At 43.0% G+C, this 21890-nt stretch overlaps 1 protein-coding gene across 5 annotated transcripts in view; it reads right to left on the bottom strand.

Annotated features, from left to right (window-relative positions):
- Positions 1-21890, bottom strand: part of CLPB (ClpB family mitochondrial disaggregase) — a 147133-nt gene that overhangs the window by 96228 nt on the left and 29015 nt on the right. For 3 of the 5 annotated variants that reach the window (XM_003815675.6, XM_003815674.5, XM_003815676.5), the window contains one exon: positions 17137-17223. The exons of the other annotated variants lie outside the window; for them this stretch is intronic. In XM_003815675.6, coding sequence (XP_003815723.3) covers positions 17137-17223 — 87 coding nt within the window. The remainder of the gene's footprint in view (positions 1-17136; positions 17224-21890) is intronic. 5 annotated transcript variants of the gene reach the window in all.

Below are 21890 nucleotides of genomic sequence, written 5' to 3' on the forward strand. Positions count from 1 at the left end.
GGGCGACACAGCAAGACTCCGTCTCAAACAAACAACAACAAAAAAACCCACATTGTTTTAAATGGCTACACAGTATTCCACTATAAGACTATTCCATGCTTGATTTAACCAATCCCTATTATAAAACAATAGATTGTTTTAAATATTTTAGTAACATATTTCTGATTATTTCCTTTGGATAAATTCATATGAGATAAAATTTACATCAAAAAGTATAAGCATTTTAAGAGTTTTATAAATATTACTAAGTTGCTTTGCAAAAAGATTGTGCTAATTTTTATTTTCACTAGCAAAGTATGCTGTATGAGAGTAACTGCTGTGCCTTCCTTTACCAAAATAGAGTAGTTTTTTTCTTCTTTTCCAGAATATGTCAATCTGGAAAACAGAAAATAGAATCACACTGCTCTTTCAATTTGCATTTTTTGATTACTAGTGAGGATGAATTTTTTAAAAATATGTTTAATAGTCAGTTGTGCTTCTTCTTCACAAATCCCTTATTAAGGTCCTTTGCCCATCTTTCTCTTAGGGTGTCTATCTTTTGCTTACTAACCTTCAAAACTGCTAATGCTTCTGCAAGCAGAAGTGGTAAGCATTTTAAACAAATTACTTATCGTAACTATTAAAAAGCCAAACTATAGTTTGTTTTCTCTTCCTTGATAGTTTTTTAGTATTTGTAACCAGTAATGTTGATGGTTTCCCACGTACCATTTGGTTTGAATTTCATTACCTTCAACAGGCACAGTATCTGATTCAATTACTTGCTGAACGAATGAAGGAATTTCACTAACTTACATGCACACAAAGATACAGTCCTTACAGGTAAGCCCAAAACCAGATTCCATCTCCTACATAGCAGTGGTTCTTCTATATGTGACCTGAATCAGTTAAGTGAGTCTTCTGTGCCTACTCACCTTACCTAAAATAACTTTTAAAATTACCTTCAAAGGTAATTTATCCAGAATATGAATTAAGATTTCAAAGAGAAATGAGAAGGGTCTCTAAGCAGCTAAAATCTATGTCTAAAACTCACATGTTTAATTCATAGAAGTCTGTCGGGTTCTCATTTGGAGACTATTTACTCTCAGTTTATACACAATTTGGATTAAGATTGGCATTAGTCAGTCTTCCTATTTCCCAGAACGTTTAAAGCCAAGAGGGTACAAAAAGGCAGATACAGATAGGCAAACTAACTGAAAGCACTGCAAAACAATGTCTGATAGAGAAGTAGTATGGCACAGAAATTAAGAAAACTGGCTGTAAAATCTGGGATGATCAGAGCATCAGAATGAATAATGACAGTAATGTATTATAACCCATTAATTATATATAATTATAACCCACTGAGTAAAATAAGATTCTCCATTGAAGTCCACGCTGAAAATTAATAAGTAAATGGGAGAGAAGGGAAAGTTCTGTCTTACTATAGAATGAAAACTAATAATTGTAGAAGGAAGGATGAAATTAGAAAACCACCATTTTGTGGCCTCATAATAATTATTAGGGATAATAAGAGTAGCTCATCTGGTTGTGTTAATACACATAAAGTAGCTTAGAACAGTGTCTTGACACATAACAACTGCTCAATGAATGTTAGTTATTATTACTATGTACCTGACCCTGTGGCTGAACTAAGGAAAGTCAGGAGACATACCAATTAAGACATCTAAATTGGGAAGACAGCATGGCATTTTATAACAAGCACAGAGAGACCTGTGTTCAAATCAAAGCTCTATCATTTACTGATTGTGTGTTCTTGGACCAGTTACTACACCTCTGGGCCTTCATTTCCTTACCAGAATAATGGAGATAATGATGGCTGCCGTGCAGGTTATAAGTACGTAAAACTCCATAGTGCCTGACATATTAAAAAAAAAAAAAAAAAAGCTCCACAAATCTAAGCTCTTTACCCTCTGTTTGTATAATCTTAGCAATAATCACATGAATCTGGGCTGTGATGGGCACCAGATCTATACCTGACCACCCTAGCACTCATGCTGGCATAGTCCTGTGTTAAGAAGGCAGCTCTTCTATATTCTGCACAAGTTGATGTGTGTTAAAATCCAAGTGTCGATCTAAACTCAAAGGGACGTAATTTGGTTAATCCTCAGCTGCTGCGTCCAATCACCATTCAATCACACCCCCTCCCATGGCAGGCTGTCCCTCCAGGCAGCTAGTGTCACTAACTGTGCTACCTGGGCCTCTCCAGGTTCATGAGTATTGATTTCATCTGTCCAATTTGCAGGCTGTAGGACGTGTCCAAGCAACCACGTATGTTGCCCTTGGTCCCAGAGGGCAGACAGTGGTCTAGCAGGGTGGGGAGAAGAGAGTGACTAGGATCGACCCTGGGGCTGCTAACCCAATCAAAGGGAATAGGCAATTCACTTCACAAACTTGGAGGCCAAAGAGGGTAAGCATCCAAGACAGTGACTCATCCTGAAACCTCAGAGAAGATTCCCTTCCCCCCCCTTTTTCTTTTTTTTTTTTTTGAGACGGAATCTTGCTTTGTCGCCCAGGCTGGAGTGCACTGGTGCAATCTCGGCTCACTGCCAGCTCCGCCTCCTGGGTTCACACCATTCTCCTGCCTCAGCCTCCTGAGTAGCTGGGACTACAGGCACCCGCCACCATGCCCGGCTAATTTTTTGCATTTTTAGTAGAGCCGGGGTTTCACCGTGTTAGCCAGGATGGTCTTGATCTCCTGACCTCGTGATCTGCCCGCTTCAGTCTCCCAAAGTGCTAGGATTACAGGTGTGAACCACCATACCCGGCCCTCCCTTCACTTTTAATAATACTCAGAAGGCAGCAGCACCACTGTGGGGTATAGACAGGGCTAAAGAAACCATGGCTGCTCAGTAACCAACAGTGGCATCAAACACCTTGACATATGGCCAGTAGGTTTTTTGTTCAACAGCCTTCATGTACTTATAAAGTATCTAACCAAGAGCTCCAAACGGGTCAGGCCCTTCTTGGAGAAGCCAGCCCAGATCGGGCTAGAGGGCTACAAGAGTATGATTCACCACTAGCTTTGATCACCAAAAGAACCTCACTGAAACTACAGCATATAGCATATAGCAGGGCAGAAACAGGGTAGAAGGCTAGCCAGGTTAGAGAAATCTAAGGCAAGGATGGTGAAAACAGGCTCAGCAGTAGGCCAACACCAGGGAGTGCCAAGAAGTTCACAATCAAAATAAAATTAAGGGCCACACACCAGGCAGCAAAGGTGTACATGAGGTCAGAGGTCAAGAACTAGAGGGTGAGGTAGAACAGATTATAAACCAAGTGAGTAGCCAGAAACCAAGGATTACACTTGTACCAGAAGTCAAGGCAAGGCAAAAGCAGCAGCATCCAGGAGCAGCAGTAAGGAGACAATGGAAATGGAATGATTTCTGCCTCTTTTATTTTCTGCTGAAGCAGAAAGAAATCCCCAACTCAAAACAGTATTTGGGAGAAGGTGACTTACATGGGGAGATGATGGTGAGTCAGCCCATCTGGCTGATATACAGAACACAGAGTGAGCAATAAGAACCAAATCTGATGGCACAGAGGAAGGTAGGCACTGCTACTGGAGCTGATCCATTAAAGGACAATAGGACAGTAGCAACTTCTCCTTTGTTCTGGTGCTGGCATACAGGCTGCCATGTTGTAGGTGTGGGTTTCACTATTACTGTCTTAAATTTGAGTAGTTGGTACCACATGGGCTGTGGTATAAGGCTAGGCCTTCACGGTCTTAACAGTTGGATTAAAGGAGGCAGAGTACACCAGGCCACTCAATTATGTTTTTCTATATCAGGAAACATCTCCACTCAAAGGAATTACTCCACAGGCACTCACTGGGCAAAGGCTTAAGAATATCAGCGATTCTCTGGCTGGCATGGTGGCTCATACCTATAATTCCAGCACTCTGGGAGACTGAGGAAGGAGGATCATTTGAGCCCAGGAGTTCAAGACCAGCCTGGGCAACATAGTGAGATCCTATCACTTAAAAAAAATTAAAAATTAGCCAGGTGTGGTGGCACATGCCTGTAGTTCCAGCTACTCGGGAGGATCGCTTGAGCTCAGGAGGTCGAGGCTGCAGTGAGCTGTGGTTGTGCCACTGCACTCTAGCCTGGGCAGGAAAAAAAGAAAGATTATCAGCCATTCTCTCAACCAGCTCAAGATTTGGCCTCTCATGGTAGTACAACCCTCAAAGGCTAGGGATAATCTCCAGATACCCTATTACCCTTACTAATTTGGGGAAGCAGAGAATGTCTATGGCACAAGTATGTTATATTGCCTTTCACTTCCCAATACTGACTTTCAGGTAGTTAATAGTCTGTAGGAGTACGTTGCCCCAGATCAGGCTTTGATAGAAATGCTAGGATCAGAAGGCTCAACATGCCAGGCGCAGTGGCTCATGCCTATAATCCCAGCACTCCGGGAGGCTGAGGCGAGCAGATCACTTGAGGCCAGGAGTTGGAGACCACCCTGACCAACATGGTAAAACCCCGTCTCTACTAAAAATACAAAAATTAGCCAGGTGTGATGGCAGGTACCTGTAATCCCAACTAATCGGGAGGCTGAGGCAGAAGAATCACTTCAACCCAGGAGGCAGAGGTTGCAGTGAGCCAAGATCACACCACTGCACTCCAGCCTGGGCAACAGAGTGAGACTCTGTCTCAAAAAAAAAAAAAGGAAATAGAAAAAAAAAAAAAAGAAAAGAAAAAAGAAAAAGAAGGCCCAACAAAAATGACGCAAAGATATCAACAGCCAATTCCTACAGGAGGAAACCAAAAAAGGATTATTACTAGGTATATAAAGAAAATCTTCAAGTTCATTTGTTATTACAGAAATGCAAATTAAAATGAGATATCACTGTAAATTCAACATATTGACAAATGTTAGAAAGCTGAAAAATGGCAAGTGTTGGTGAAGACGTGAGGATCTGGGACTTTTCATGCACTGTTAGGGTATAGACTGGTGCAGCCATTCTGGAAGCCAATCTTGTAGGACTTCATTAAAGCACCTTACCCTATGACCAAGCACTTCTGCTCCTGAGTATACAATTCTTAGAAAAATTCTTATGCAGGTCCATAAAGGGCAACACAAGAAATGGTTCATCACAGCATTCTGTGGCAGTGGGGAGTTGCAGGTCATCAAGTGTCCACCACTGCGGGGACGGATAAGGTAAATGTGGTAGTCACACACTATGAAACATGATGCAGTAGTTAGAAGCAACAGGCTGGATATACATGGATGACTTTTTTCAAAAAGTGTTGAAGTCCTATCTCTTTTATTTACATATTAATTGAACTTGACCATTTGTTCCAAAAGTTAATCCCTTTCAGGGAGTCTCTCAATTATAGAACTTCTAATTCCTATATGATCTAGTAATCTTGGGGGCTGAAATATTAAAGATCTACTGAAAACAATGAACTCCCTGCAGTACACCAAGGGCCATCAAAGATGCCACCTGCTGTCCCCTCCTTCAACTGGTTGGTGTTCATTCACCTTCAGGGCTCCTTGGTGACACCATCACCAACTCAACTGCCTTCTCTGATTCCCAGTATGAGTCCATGCTCTTTCTTTGTCTGCACAGCACCCAGTACTCACTCCCATGGTAGGTGACCCTCATATTGTATCATGATGGCCTGCTTACTTTTATTTGCCTTTCCCACTAGACTATGGGGCAAGGGCCATGTCTCAACCTTATTTCCCAGCTCCCTGCCCAGTGCCTGGATCACACATGTTTTCTGAATGAGTGCATGAATAAATAAATGAAAGATGAATAAATGAAATCATTAATTTATTTGATGGAAAATAGGAGAGAAAGGTGGACAGCAGCTGTCTCTGCTCTGCTCAGCCTTCTCCCACCTGAAGGTCCCAACTAGGCTGCGGGTGGTTTAGCTGTGGAAAACGTATATGTTCCTCTCCTGAACAGTAGCTCCTTCCTGGGCTACAGAAAGTTCCCAGACAAAGCTCAGGAAATGAACAGGAGGGTGGTCACTAAGTGGCAGCTCCTGAGATTCATGGAACTTCCTTTGGAGCCACAGCCAAATTAATTTGCTGATAAGGCTGTAATTAGATTAAAAGTGGAAGCACATGTAGGAAAGTTGGCTCACACTGACCTTGATGAGCTCTTGCTTTCAGGGTGGTGGGGAGTCACAATAAATGGGAGGGCAGTTACTTCAATCAGTGTTTAGGCTTTCTGCTTTCAGTGGCCAGAGGGGGTTGGGGTGCTCACATTGTTTAGGGAAGAGCGAGAAAACCTATGGTGTGAGCTCAGGCTTGTGTTGGGCCAGGCGCGTGTCAAAGACGGCTGGCGAGCAGCTGGAGTTGGTGAAGCAAGAAGGGCAGTGATCCCAGCTCCAGGTCATCCCTACACAATGTTGAGCTTCAGAAGAAGCTCCTCTAACTCCTCCTCCTCCCCACCCCCACATCTGAAGCATAGGATCACTGTGATGAGTGTCACAGGTCCCAAGGAGAAGACAAAGAGTGACCTCTTCTCAACCCAGTGCACACCTCGATGAGGGGAGGAAGCGAAGAGGTCACAGTTCAGGAGGTCTGCTGGAAAGTCAAATGAGTTGTGGCTCATTCAGTAACCTGGTCTCTGGCTGGTCAGGAAAGCCGGGTGGCCCAACCAAAGGCACTAGCAGTTGTTAAATCTACAAGTCCTGTGGCATGGGGACATGAGCTGAGAGTAGAGAGGGCACAGAGAACAGTTTTCTTTTTAAAGCCAGATTCCTAAGGAAATGAATTAAAGATTGGGTAGGAAATAAGGTACCTGTATAGAAAATGTGCCCCAGTTTCCTCAAATGAGGATAATGTTTATTTATTTACCTCAAAAGGTAAAGATCAATAATCATAATAAAGCAGCCGCAGTGTGTTAGACACTTTATATTCACTATTTCAGATCCTTATAACAACTTGCAATGAGGTACCAGTCCTATTTTATAAATAAGTAAACTAAGGCTCAGCAAGATAATATGAGTTACCCAAATGTACACATTAAATAAGCACAAGAACCAAGATTCAAATCCAGGTCTGTCTGAGTCTAAACTTGGTGTACATTCCCCTAAACCACGTTGGCTCTCACCCAACTGACCATCCATTAGTCTGTCTTATTATCCCATGGTTACTAAGCCCTTACTGCATAGTACCAGGAACAGTGATATTTTCAGATGGCAGTTAAAGCAAAGCAGGTCATAGCAGCTAGCTGGGATAAGAAGGAGTCTGTTTGAGATAGACAAGGGTAAAAATCAGTGGTGAACCCAGACAGAGGTGATATAATTAGGGGCAAGGCTCGAGGAAGGCATGGCACGTTAAGCAGATGGCCAAGGAATCAAGATCACCCACAACAGGGTTTCCAAGATAATCCCAATTTCACATCCTCAGCGTAGTTCTAAATACACTTCCATGTCTTTCAATTTGTGGTTCATAATATATGGTCACCAAACCTAAGGCCAGTGTAGTCAGGCCCTAGATGTTAGGACTTATTACAGTATGGACCCAGACTAGGCTCTCTCTAGGCAAATGATCCAGAACAGTATGATGGGGCTGGCATATCTCTAAGACTCGGGTGAAAATAACAACAAAAAGAAAAAACAATATTAATAACAGCAGCAGATACCTACTTATGCACTACACTAAGTAGTTTTATGTGCATTTTAATCTTTGCAACCACCTTATGCTGAGGTAGGTGCCATTATTATTCCCATTTTGCAGATGGGTAAACTAAGAACTATAAGAGGCACAGCAAGGTATCCAACACAGGCAGTTTCACTCCAGAGCCCCTATTCTTCACTACCATAGTATACATAAGTAGACTGGATGCTCCCCAAAGCAGGGACTGTGCCTTGACTATTTCCATCTCCTCACACATAGGGCCTATACAGGGCAGTAAATATTTGCTGAATCAATTCACTTCTGGGGCCTGATGTTGCACAGCAGACAACATATTGGGTTTTTAGTCAGCTTCTAGACTTTACTTTTAGTTTTGCTAAGTTTTGCACGTTGGGTTTTACAGTTGGTTTTTAATTGTTGACCCATATACTTATCCTTGTTAGTTTTTATCAACACAGATTTAACCATTGCTCTAGCCCACTGAGGTTTTATTTAATGTCCCCTATTTTTTCACCCAATATATTAGTACCTCCTCAAGCTTCATTAACTCTGTTGGCATTTATCAATGACCTCAATGAAATCAGTGATATAAAATACTGAACAGGACAGAGCCCCATGGCTCACCACTCAAGCCTGCTCTCTAGTCTGATGTCCGTTCATACATAAACAATGAACCAGGTCATTTACATTTACTAGTCTGACTATACTATTTTTACATCATAATTTTACTCATATAGATGTCATTAGAGACATCCAAATATCTTACTAAAAGCCTGAAACACCCATCATATCTACTGCCGACCCCTGGCCCACCAGCCTGGCAGCTCTGTTAAAATAAGCAGCTTATGGTACAGCTGTTTTTAAAGAAGTCTCTTAAAGAAGAGGTATAGAACTAAACCATCTCACAATTCCTAGAGATGGAACACCCTGCCCCAAGCAGCTGAACTGAATGAACACTGGATGCTTTCCTATCCCCAACTGCCACTCTCCATAATGAACACTGGATGCTCTCCTATCCCCAACTGCCACTCTCCATGAAGACAGCACTGAACACAGAACCCCAGGACAGAACAGAGCATTGGGCCCAGGAAGTATACCCTGAGACTGTCACGTTAGGCAAATGAGCTGGCACTGATTTCCAGGGAGCAGCGTCTTGAGTTGCCTGAGGTTGAGGCATGTGTCTGCCAAACTACGAGTGCATGCTGGAATTGGAATATCATTACCACAAAACAGGATTATCTTGAGCAACGATTCCAAATGGGATTAGAAATGACTCTTTGTTACTCAGAGATAATCGGCCATAGCAGTAGGGGTGGGAGAAACGTCAAGCCCAGCACACTTTTCTGGGGGCACGGTGCTGCGGTGCTGGCATTCTGGGCACTTGGCCAGCACCCTCACCCACCCTTCCTTGCTGGGGAATACTGGGTACTGTCCTGCACTGGGCAGGTGGCCACCTGTAACAAAAGCCAGCCTATATCAAGGTACCCTGCTCAGGGGTCCCATGTTCTTGGGTTCCCTGCTGGTTGCTTCTACTAGCACATCTCTGCTTTCCACCTTTGTGAGCCTATGCTCACAATGGTCCTTCTGCAAATGCTCTCCCCCTACTCCCTATGTTACCAATCAAATCCTGCCTATCTTTCAAGGCCCAATTCCTCTGAAAGGGCCTCTTTTCATGATGCTGGCTCTACACAGCATCATCTCCTCCACAGCACTCTATGTGTTCTTCTCTGTGGCACTGAACACATTCTGCCTCATTCTCCAAAGCGGGACTTTTATCCCTTTTCTGAGTGTCAGCTTTCTGAGAACAAGGAGAGTGGCTTGTCTGTTTTTACAGTTCTCAAAATCCATATAATACATCATGGGTCATCAAGAAACCCTGATAGAGCCTACTTGACTCCTGGTCCCAGCATCCTTCAGTCCATCCCATGGCCTTGCTCCCTGACCCTTCCCTCCATAGGCAGTGTAGTCCAGTGGAAAGAGCAAGGGTTTGGGGTTCAGAAAGACCCAGCTTCAAATCCTGGCTCCTTCTTTTACTAACTGGACAACCTTGGACAACTCTGAGCTTCATTTTCCCTATCTGTAAAATAGGAATAATAATCCCTTCCTTTCAAGATTGCCCTGAGGATTAGACCCAACATGGGAAGTGCTTGACATGGGCCTGGCACACAGAAAGCACCCAATCAACTATTGCCATCATCATTACTACAGTCAGGAGATCACACAGCACAAGGCCCAGCCTCCTTGGGCAGAAGGTAACCCTACTCTATAGCACGAAGCCAGACCAAGAATAGGTTAGAAGACGGAAAAGGCTCTGTGCCCCTAAGGCAGGACCGACTTCCATGTGGTTGGTCAGGTTCCCTAAGGACCTACTTTCAAGCACAGGTACACTGGTACTCTACCTGCTCCACGTATAGCTAGCCAGGAAGGAAGCAGAGCCTCCCAGGGAGGCTGCCAGTAGTCTAGCTGCAAGATTAGCATCTGCTCTTCGCTCTAAGAACACCCATGGAGCTGTTGGGGTCCACAAAGGAAGGCCTTTAAAACCTCTTCTGTAGGACAGCAATCTGGCTTAGGCTATCGGTTTTTTAAAGAAAGGGTATAATGCACCCTCTCCCCTTAGTAAGGCAGAGGGAAAATAAGCAAATGCTAAAAATAAATGACTGCTGTGAGAGGGAATTGAATGGTCTTCAGCCAAGGATGGCAGCACTTTAAAATTAACAAAGCCCAGGTACCACATCCAGGAAGGCCTTGGCAAATGCGTGTTATCCACTCATTAGCTCAGTTCCTCGGGGACCCTGGCCAAGCAGGGAAGGCAGTGCCGGGAACCAGTCCTTCCGACACTGATGAAATGCACTCGGGGAGAAAAGTCAGAAGGAGGGAGGGAGACTCTTGTGGGGAATTTCAAACAGTTCTGATGTGCTTCATGCTCTGCCTTGCAGTTCTCACCTTCTCTGAGGCAAAGGCTTGCAAAAGCCACCACCAAGCCCAAGCAGGATGAAATCAAAATCTCCCCACACCAGCCTCCCTTTTCAGGATCTTTGGTTCCTGAAGCACCACGATGGCCTCACTATATAGGTGGTGTCCCTGCATGAGAGTCCAGAGATAAGGAACCCAAGAATAGTGTGGGAGAGGCAAGCTCCCAGTCTGTAACCTCAACTTTCTCCTTGCTGGAATGAAGAATCATATACTTTATGAATTTATACAAGTCCACTGTACACTACTTATAAAGTGAATTTATCACTATTCATCAGTAATTATACTTCATTACATCACTGATAGTATGAATTGACAAATCTTCATTCCCTACTAAAAATCAGAATGCATATCACTCGAATGTGAGATATCATCAACAATAAGAATTCAAAACATTCCAGGTGGCCATTAACAATATGAATTAATTTTGATACTACTAATACAAATTCTCAGTATGCCACTGGTCACAATTAATAATGAAAATTAGAGAGGGATGACAGCTTTTTAAAAAGTTTTTAAAGTCAGTTTACTGAAGTATCACATTTACACATAGTAAAATTCATCCTTTTTAAGATATATAATTTAATGAATTTTGATAATTATATACACTCATGTAACCAACATGATAATCAGGATACAGAATATTTCTCCATCATCCCAAAAAGTTCCTTTATATTCTCTTCCCATTCCCAAACACTGGCAACCACCAATCTGATTTCTGCCCCTAAAGTTCTGTCTTCTCCAGAATGTCATATACATGGAATTACAGAGTAGGTAGCTTTTTGTGTTGGTTTTAGCTTAGCATGGTGCTTTTGTTGTCGTTGTTTGTTTGGCTGTTTTTACCATATGGATATACCACAATTTGTTTGTCCATTCACCAGTTGATGGACATTTGCATTATATCCAGTTTTTGGTGGTCATGAATAAAGCTGCTATAAATATTTACATACAGGTATTTTTGCAGATGTACATTTTTATTTCTCTTAGACAAATACCTAGGAGTTGCTATTGCTGTGTGGTACGGTAAATGTATACTTTACCTTTATAAGAAACTGCCAAAGTGTTTTCCAATGTGGCTATACCATTATGCATTCCTATCAGTGATGTATCAATATTGTTCTGTATCCTTGTCAGCCCTTAGTATTGTCAGTTTTCCTAAATTTTAGCTACTGTAGCAGGTATGTAGTGGTATCTCATTGTGACTTGAATTTGCACTGAGTATGTTTTCATGTGCTTATTTGCCACCCATCTCTTTTTTGATGAAGCATCTGCTAAAATCTTTTGCCCATTTAAAAAATTAGATTTTTTTAATTATTGATTTGTAAGACTTCTTTATATGTTCTGGGTACTACTGCTTTATAAGATACATGTTTTGACAGCTTCTTTTTTATGAATTAGAAATTATAAGAATCTAAGTCTTACAATTTTTCTTCTAAACCACTATCCTCTGCACATATACTCTAATTAAGGGACTAGGAACGACTTAAACTTCTAATTTACAAACATCTTAGTGCTGCTGGAACAGAGGGCCAAGAAGTACTTAAAACGTGCTAAAACTCATGAGACTATTTTTATCTCCATTGCAAGCACCTAACAATACCAGAGCTTTAAGGAAAGCTACATCTGGAGAAATGACTGTCCTATGAACAGCTTTTGGCCCCCCAGGCTCTGCACCTCCCAAAGCCCTGTTCTGGTCCGCCAGACTTCTGGAATGGTCAACAGTCGTCACACTCCATTGCTGGCCATTGTTCACTGGGAAAGGTAGGAGGCTCCCAATCCATCCCTCAGTGGAAGAGCAAATAGTGGGGCCTGTGGCTGCTTGGACATCAAAGTTGAGCGAACAGGCCTGGCAGGCCCTGCCTCTCCGCCTACACATCCTGCAAATGCCATCTAAAGGAGCTTCCCCAAGGGGGTCATGACTTTCAGCCTGTCATAGCACACATCAAAGTTTGCACCACACACGAACTGGGTGCATGGGTTCGAATCAAGTCGCCCGAGAGCGGATACTCAGCCATTGTGTCCAGTTTTAATCCTGTGTTTTCCCAAGTAATTAAGCCTTCTTGCTTATGAACTTGTGACTAAGTAAAGCATCACCGAGAGGTTGTAACATCAAAGTGCCTTCCACCGTCTGTCCGTGTTTGGTAAAATTGGATTTCTTTTCCTTCTTAAAGAAAAACTAATTGAATTTAGCTGAAAGCTGTGTGTATTTGCACAAGCCGGTGAAGGCTACGCTAAGTCACAGTGATCATTCTGGGACCCTGTGGCTTAGCCTTTAGCTGGACTGGGTCAGAGTGCAATATAGAATGAGACACCCAGACTCAGGCTAAACAAGTGCCTTGTGGCATGAGGCTTATAGAGGGCTCACTGTGGAGAAGGGGCCAGACCCCAATGACTGTTCCTTGAGTCAATACTATACCCAAGCTGTTACTAGGGCTGGCAAAAGGATTGTCCTAGTAGAATGTTGGTAAAGCTTTGGCAGCACGGCTACTGAAGACAATGGCCATCACATTACTCAAGTCCTTGATGTCGGCAGTCCAAGTAAGCTTCTTAAGGCAAAAGCTGTGACTGCTTATTCTCTGAATCCCTGATAGCCTAGCACATTAGCACCTGACACCACAGAGTTTTTAAATATGTTTGCTGAATATACATAATGATAATATATATTTTATATATATAAAAACATAAATATATATATAATACATAAAGATATAACTCTCTGTATCCCTTTTTGGCTCTATCAGGGAACTTCAATCTAAATTAATACTCAATTTCCCTAATTACTTAATTTACAGTAAATACAGCATGGTCCCATTCATGTTAAATTTGTACATAAACATATATATAACAATCAATTTCCAGATAAAGGGAATTCAGGTGACTACTATTTTATGTATGATTTTTACAAAAACAATAAATCTATTTTCAGAAAAGAGACTCTCTGGTTCAATCTTTATACAATTATCTTTCCTTTAACCAATATGATTTCTGATCTTGATCCAGTTTTCCCTTTCCTGTGTATATTTATATTTGTATTTTAAGTCACTTCAAACTCTTTTTGGAAATAAAAGGAGAAAATAAATTATAAATTAAATTATTGTGCACATTTTTAAAGTGTAGTTCTATAGCACTGTTATTTCCTATTCAAAACTAAATAAAATGTACATACAGATCTAGAAATTCATAAGACATTAAGCTCCTTAAGGATAGAGACTATTGTATTCTATATCCCTAAAGACTTAACATATTATTAAGCAGCATCAGGGTGAAATGATTGGGCTACTCCGAGGATCTCTCTCTTGAGCTTGTGGCTGCCTACATCCTAAAGGAGGTGAAGGAGGTGAAGGTTCTCTGCTTTCAGCCTTGAATCAAGGGTGCTCCCCCTCTATCTTCCCTTCATCGAAATCTAATTCAAAGGTGGTAGCATTTCAGGCCCGACCAATATGATTCTGGAAGGATTTGGAGATTGATTATATGAAAATCAGTATATTTCTAATAAGGAAAAACTTATTGGCAGATTGTGCTGGTATGGATATGCTAATCCTCCAAGACTACTCACAGGGCACCTTAACAATGAGGCCTACTCACCCTGACCAATGTACTCCTGGTACTCCTTTTTAACAAGTTCTACTTTTCCTTTTTCCCACGGCACTTATCTTCTAATATATTAAATAGTTTACGTATCCATTATACTCACTGTTTATTGTCTATCCACATCTTTCTCTACCAAAGGACCACAACTAATACAGAAATAAGCTCTCTGTGGGCAGGGATCTTTGTTTTTCATCAACGTTATTTCAAGTACATAGAACAATACCTGGCAAACAGTAGGGGCCAAAAAAAATTTTGTGATATGAATACATAAATCCAACCCAAGAGTGTGCTATTTTCAGTAAAAATCTGTCCTCCCTGGATAGTGGAAGAGAAGGTCACAAAATGGATAATTAGTCCTAGGAACCAAAGCAAGTAAATATAAGCCAACACTCTCACTTTGCTCAACAAGCATCACTGATTTGCTAACAGCTCTGGATAAAGACAGAGCAATCAGTTAAGCCAACAACTCATTAGATTCAAAGAGATGTGTCCCCAAAAGCATATCTACTAGCCATCTGATCACTAACTGACAGTATTTTTAAGCATCGTGTTGTTTCCTATTCAGTCTCAACCTTGAAAATACTACACACAGAAGGGAACACACCTCTCCACCTCTCCTTCTTTAGCACCACTGGCTATTTCTTGCAGAGGGAAACAGCTACAAGCTGGGGGAAAAGACTGGTGCATGTGGTGAAGTACCAGCGGTGTAGAATAACACATGTGTTTGTGTACAGAGATCTAATGGGGGCATCAGGGACTAACAACCCACCTTTATAACCTGTAGCACATACATTACCTTATTTGATTCTCCAAAGAATATGGTGAGGATCTACTATGCTGCCACATTGAGTCCCCTCACACTCTTTGCTTCGAGAGTATCCCATACATACTGCTCTGAAATCACTGATCATACTATACTATGTCTCCTTACCTGCATTTGTTTTCCCCATTAGACTGCAAATTCCCCAAGGTCTCGGATTCTGCAAACACTAGCACAGGGCCTGGCTCAAGGCAGATATTTACCTAATGTTCATAGAAATAATTAATTTCTGATGAAGAAACAGGCTGTCCATGGAGTTCTGAAATTCAGTTAAGGCTTGGAACCAGGACTGGACTCTAGGTCTCTCAACTACGAAGCCTATTTATATCAATTTTGCTTTTAAAGAATAGGTGCACCAGACATGGTGGCTCACACCTGTAATCCCAGCACTTTGGGAGGCCAAGGCAGGTGGATCACAAGGTCAGGAGATCGATACCATTCTGGCCAACATGGTGAAACCCCATCTGTACTAAAAATACAAAAAAATTAGCTGGGTGTGGTGGTGTGCGCCTGTAGTCCCAGCTACTCGGGAGGCTGAGGCAGCGGAATTGCTTGAACCTGGGAGGTGGAGGTTGCAGTGATCCAAGATCGCGCCACTGCACTCCAGCCTGGCAACAGAGTGAGACTCCGTCTCAAAAAATAATAATAAATAGTAAAAGAAAAAAGAATAGGTGCTTGGAGCTAAAGAGAGCAAATGAGGAAACCGAGTGACTGAGAACAAGTCCACAACAAAGGAGCAGAGAAGAGAGACCCATCTCATGTACAGCTAAGTCTCTCAGTCAGTCTGAGGCAGTACCACCTCTAGATTATAAAATCCCAGTTACATTTGTTCTTTCACATTTATAATCCTTTCACAGGTGGCCAGTACACCTTAAACACCTACTTGCAGAAAGAACTGAAATTGGTACCTCCAACTATCAATTTCAATGGCTGTTACTAAAGTGCCCACTCTGCTTTCTTTGAAAGTATCCCTTTTTGCTCTTATTTAATCAATTCTTTCGCACAATCATAGCTAGAGCAAATGTGTACTTCATCCCAGCACTTCCAGAATTATACAGACTCCAAGGCAGAAATCAGAACAGACTGAAATGGAAAGGCAGCATCAGCACTAGGGTGGTATCGGGCATCAGGAGGTAGCAGTGAGATAAAGTAAAAAACACAGATCATGGCTGGGCACAGTGGCTCACACCTGTCATCCCAACACTTTGGTAGGCTGAGGGTGCAGGAGCACTTGGAGGCCAGGAGTTCAAGACCAACCTGGGTAGCACAGTGAGACCCCTATCTTTAAAAAAAAAAAAAAAAATTAGCCCAGTGTGATGGTGCATACCTGTAGTCCTACCTACTCAGGAGGGTGAGGTGGGTGGATCGCTTGAACCCAGGAGGCTGGGGCTGCAGCGAGCCATAGATCGTACCACTGCACTCCAGCCTGGGTGACCAAGCAAGACTGTATCTCAAAAAAACCCCAAAACCCAAAAACACACCTTTCAGGCAGCCAGACCAGGTTTTAAATCCTGTCCATGTGACACAAATAAATCACTTTATCTCTTTGGGTTTCAGTTTTCTGAGCTACAAAATGAGCATAGTATATATTTTGTGGAGTGATTGTGAGAATTAGATAACTCACTACACAAAGTAAACTATTTCAATCTTTATACAATAGCTACAACCCTGATAGGATGGGGGAGGGGGCAGGAAAATAGCACAGCCTCCAATGGGAGGGAAAGAAGCCCCCACCTTTCTTAGTTTCCATCAGAACTTCCAAAGAAAAAGCCCCTGGAGGAGTATTCACTGGGGACAGTAACTGCAGACTTCTCAAGGTCAACAGATGGTAGGTAACAGAACATGACAATAATTTGCACCTATAAACACAACCAATTACAACAGGCTTCCAAACATTTGGTTGCTACAACAATGCAAATGACGTGCCTAAGGTCACAAAGCCAATGACTGAGGGAGCTGGGATTCAAGGCTACATCTTTCTGGTCCACAGCTACTATACAACAGTCCAATGCACCAGGTGAAGTCCAGTACCTCAGTCTAAATCTATCTTCCTGCCTCTGGAAAAGACAGCAGGGAGGCACACCAGGTGGGAGAGTGCTCAGGAGCACAGTCTGCAGAGATCTGCCTAAAGGAGCCCTGTGTGGAAGGTGGTCTCTCACCTGTTGTTTCGGTTGATGGCTGCCACCATGAGTGCTGTCCAGCCAAGTCTGTGCTTTGCATTGACATCTGCACCTTCTGACAACAGCCTAAAACAAGACAAAGGAATATTTTCAGTGTATGGCTTATCATGGATGTAAAAGTAGAAACAACCATAGAAGAAATGACACAGTCAACAAACAGAGGCTGAATGAGTCAGGAAATAGAGGCCTTTGAGGACTACATTCCCAATTTCAGCTCCTCTGGCCATTCTGTCCCATCAAGACTTCCCCTACCTCTCTCCTTCCCTTAAATCAGTCTGTCCCCCTTGTTATCTTCCAAACCCTTTGAGAAAAGAATGGTCCCTCCCTATCTCAATATGCTGACACTGTCACTCCCTTGGTCCAGAATGCTCTCTCCCAGCTCCTTTGCCTATTTGAATTCTCCTCTCATGCTATTTAATACAATCCTTGTGGCTCGTGGACTCCTGAGAAGGAAGCCTTCTTTAACTCATCCAGTCCACAGCTCTTCCTTCCTTAATTTCCCAATGCTAGGAACAGAATGCCTAATGACATGTCTTATCTAGGTAGTTCTCAGTTCACAAAATGATCATATTCCTCAAGTTTATCTGTATTGTGGTTGTTTGGAAATTGAAAATCCTTCAACTCAAGGAAAGATGGAAACAATAGATTAGGTTTCTAGGAGAGTCCACACAGACCCTACCAGAATCTATATGCCAGTGCCTAACACATTGTGGAAGCTCAATGATTATTAAATAAATTAACAAACACAGAATTTAAAGTATCCCACTAAAAGTCTGAATTTTTGCTCCCAGGACAAAAGGACCAACAATGTAGGGGTGGGTAAATAGAATGAACTCTTACTGAGCACCTTCTACAAGCAGGAACTACCCCAAGTACTTTACATTCATGATTCCATGTACTCTCGACACCACCTAAGGACCTAAGAGTAATCGCCTCTTTTCAGGGATAAGGTAACAGGCTCACTGAGGTGAAATGACTTCCTTAAGGTCACGCAGCTAGTTAAGGGGCAGTGCAGTGACTGGTTGGCAGTGACTCTACAGCCAGGCTCCTTCTCACCTCACCACCCTTCCTCCAGACAGAACCTGGCACTAGATAACATGAAAGACAAACACTACACTGATGTCAGTGAATCAGTATGACATGCACTTGGTCCCCTGCTAGATTCTGGATGAGGGTGAGAAGACATGGCTCAAGACAGCATATCAAAGAACACAGTGCCAAGAAAGGGAGGAGGGGTTTGGGAAGCTAGGAGGCTGTTTTTCAGTGGGTTCTAGCCAAAGGGCAGAGAGTCCAAAGGCTTGGGTTTGAATCCTAGCACCATTCTTGTGCCACGGTCTATAGTAAATGTCCCTACAGACCAAGTCAAATAAAATCTGTGTTGCTGATGTTAGCAGGTAACTAAGGCTTGAGAGGATGAGAAACATCATGTACTAAGGCTTCTCTCAAATACTTTCAAAGGCACTGTCAAAGCCCAAGGGGGAGACAGACCACAGAACTGCACATCTCATGAGTGCTATGAATGGGACTATGGGTTGCAGGTGCACTACAAGGAAACTTAACCCAGTCTCAGTGGCCAAAAAGGCCTCTCTGAGGAGGTGCTGATAAAGGGGAACTGGCCAAACAAAAGCAAGTGAGGGAGGGGAAGGAGTGTTCCAGGTAGATGCAGTCCTCTTCACCTGGAGCAGGCACAGGGTACATGAGATCCCCTAAGATGTTTGGTATGACTGGGGTACAACATGTGAGGGAAGAGTATTAAGAGAGGTTAGGAAACATTCCTTTCTTACCTCTAGTTTGGAGGATTTACTCTGGTGAAGGTCCCTTACTATACATAATGTTACACTTCTTTTATGCAGAAACAATTTTCTATGGCCAAGAATGTTAAAGACGCTAAGAACCCTGTCTAATTTACAAAACCTCTTCTCCTTGTTTAGCAGGCCACGTGATATGGTAGAGAGCGCACGGTTCTGATCCTAACTACGATCCTGATGGGATGGCCTCGCTTCTCTGACCCTCAGTCCAAGAGGCTAGAAAATCAGGATAGGCTGAAGAAAATCAGAGGCTTCTGACGGCACAAACTTGAATTGTGTCTTGAAGAAGGGGAAGAGTTTAGAGAAGTGGAAGGAAGTACACGTCAATCAAGGCAAGAAACAGGATATGACTGCGAAGCAGGAAAGGAACATTCAGAGATCATTAGGCAGCTCCATCTGGGTGACAGTTCACAGCAGAGAAACAGACAGCTGCTGAGGCATGCGGAGCCAACACAAGACCTCGAATGTCAGACTAGGAGGCTAAGGCAGTGGGCATAAACCTTTCTGAGATATGGGCTCTTTTGTGACTACGATCGAATTTCTTCCAGAAAAGTGCATAGGAGCATACACTCTCAAAAACATTTTTTTTACATATAATGATCAGGTGTTCGCAGCCCCCGTGAAATCAGTAATGGACCCTAGGATAAAAGCTCAGTCTAAAGGTTTGACAGATTCCTGGCATGCATGCTACTGTCCTGTGCTCCCACGTCTAAGAGGGATATCACACATCTCTCCCAGCAGCTCTTGCTGTGGAGCCTTTGAAAGAGCCTCAGAATCCTCTTCAAGGCCGGGCACGGTGGCTCACATCTGTAATCCCAGTACTTTAGGAGGCCGAGGCAGGTGGATCACGAGGTCAGGAGATCGAGACCATCCTGGCTAACACGGTGAAACCGCGTCTCTACTGAAAATACAAAAAATTAGCCGGGCGTGGTGGCAGGCACGTGTAGTCCCAGCTACTTAAGAGGCTGAGGCAGGAGAATGGTGTGAACCTGGGAGGCGGAGCTTGCAGTGAGCTGAGATCACGCCACTGCACTCCAGCCTGGGCGACAGAGTGAGACTCTGTCTCAAAAAAAAAAAAAAAAGAATCCTCTTCAAAATAGGTTCCAATTAGCCACCATCAATCCACTGAAGTTAGCAACAGAGAGAAAACCTAGTTGCCATTCCTTAGCTTCCCACCAAAGGCAGTGAGGTTGTCATTCAAGGTTTTGGGACAAAAGAAATTATAAAATTAACCTAATCACTAAGCAGGCTGAATTTGAATGGCGAAGGGTACAAAATGGGGATAAGAAGACCAGTTTGGAGGTGTAATACAGACCTTGGGAGAGGAGCTTGGGCAGGAAAATGAGAAAGGAGGGTGTACCTAGGATAAACTCAGAGTGACCAAAATCCCTCATGCCTCCAAGGGAACAATGACCCATGTTCCCCTGCCTGGACCCTGAAAATTGTGGAAGCAGCGTTGCTCTAGAGGTAGGGCTGAAGAAAGAAGATTGAAATGCCTCCTCCTACTGCCCCTGAAGGGCCGAGTGCAGTCTAATAAAAAGAAATGGATGAATAAAGGGCATTGGAGTAAGTCAGACCCCGATTTGAATTCTGATCCAGCTAGATAACTCTGAGAAAATCAACACTAATTTTCAGTCTTCTGACCTCTGGGATAATAATCTCTAAGTTGCAAGATCCCAGCCTTGGCATATAGCAGGTATTCAATACAGACCCTACTATCCTATCTCACTTCCATCATTTTGATGGAACTAAGTGTTGCACTCTCAAGCTGGTAGTGGCAGGTTGGCTAATACCCAGGGATTCTAAGATGTAATCACACAGGATGACCTGGATAATTCAGCAAGGCTGGCTCTAGGCACTTTGTTCATTCATTCAGCAAACATGTGCACACACCCACTCTGTGCCCAGCCTCTCGCTGGCTACTGGGGAGGAGACAGAGAGAGAGGTTCTTGCTTTCCAAGACCTGAGCCAGGCAAGATCTATCTCTTCTTTTCCTTCCCTCCTTCCTTCTTTTATAAATACATATACATGGGTGTGTGTAGGTACGTGTGTGTGTATGTGTATAAAATTCTGCTTACAACTTTTTTCACAGAAAATTCTCTTTTAAGTATACTCATATTGCTAAGTATGCAATAACTCCATTGTTTTTAACTGTTGCATAACTCCCCACGGTGTGTGTCCACATTTTCTTTCTCTGCTCTCCCAGGCATACCCACCCAGGGAGCCTCTATCTCCCAGCCACCAAAAACAATGCTCACAGAACATCCTCTCCTATGTCCCCTTTTGGACCTATGTGAGCATTTCCCTGTGGCATGTACTTGGAGTGAGATCACTGGGTCCTACAGTATGTGCATAGTTGATTTGACTAAATAGTGCCAAGGTCCTCTTCTGAATAGCTGCCCCACTGACCCTTCCACAAGCAGGACAGAGGTGTGCCTGTGTATCCCTCTTCCTGTCAACACTTGGCCATAGCCAGCTTTCTAATCACTGCCAGTCTAATGGGTGGGTGTAAAGGGCTATTATATGATTGTTTTATTTTGCATGTCTCTGATGACTAACAATTTTGAGCTATTTGTTATATGCATGTTTGCATTTCGGGATTTTCTCTTCTGTATATTGCAGGGTTTTCTATTTTAAGAGAAAGAACTCCTGGAAGAGGCACTTCTCTAAACCTGCTATCATTTCAATGAAAGAACATATGGGAGAGTCAGGAGACCTGGGTTCTAGCTCTAGCTCTGCCACCTACTATTTTTTTTTTTTTTTTTTGAGATGGAGTCTCGCTCTGTCGCCCAGGCTGGAGTGCAGTGGCATGATCTCGGCTCACTGCAAGCTCCGCCTCCCAGGTTCACGCCATTCTCCTGCCTCAGCCTCCCAAGTAGCTGGGACTACAGGTGCCTGCCACCACGCCCGGCTAATTTTTTGTAT

This window comes from Pan paniscus, chromosome 9 (assembly GCF_029289425.2).
Source record: "Pan paniscus chromosome 9, NHGRI_mPanPan1-v2.0_pri, whole genome shotgun sequence".
In the NCBI taxonomy this organism is placed as follows: Eukaryota; Metazoa; Chordata; class Mammalia; order Primates; family Hominidae; genus Pan; species Pan paniscus.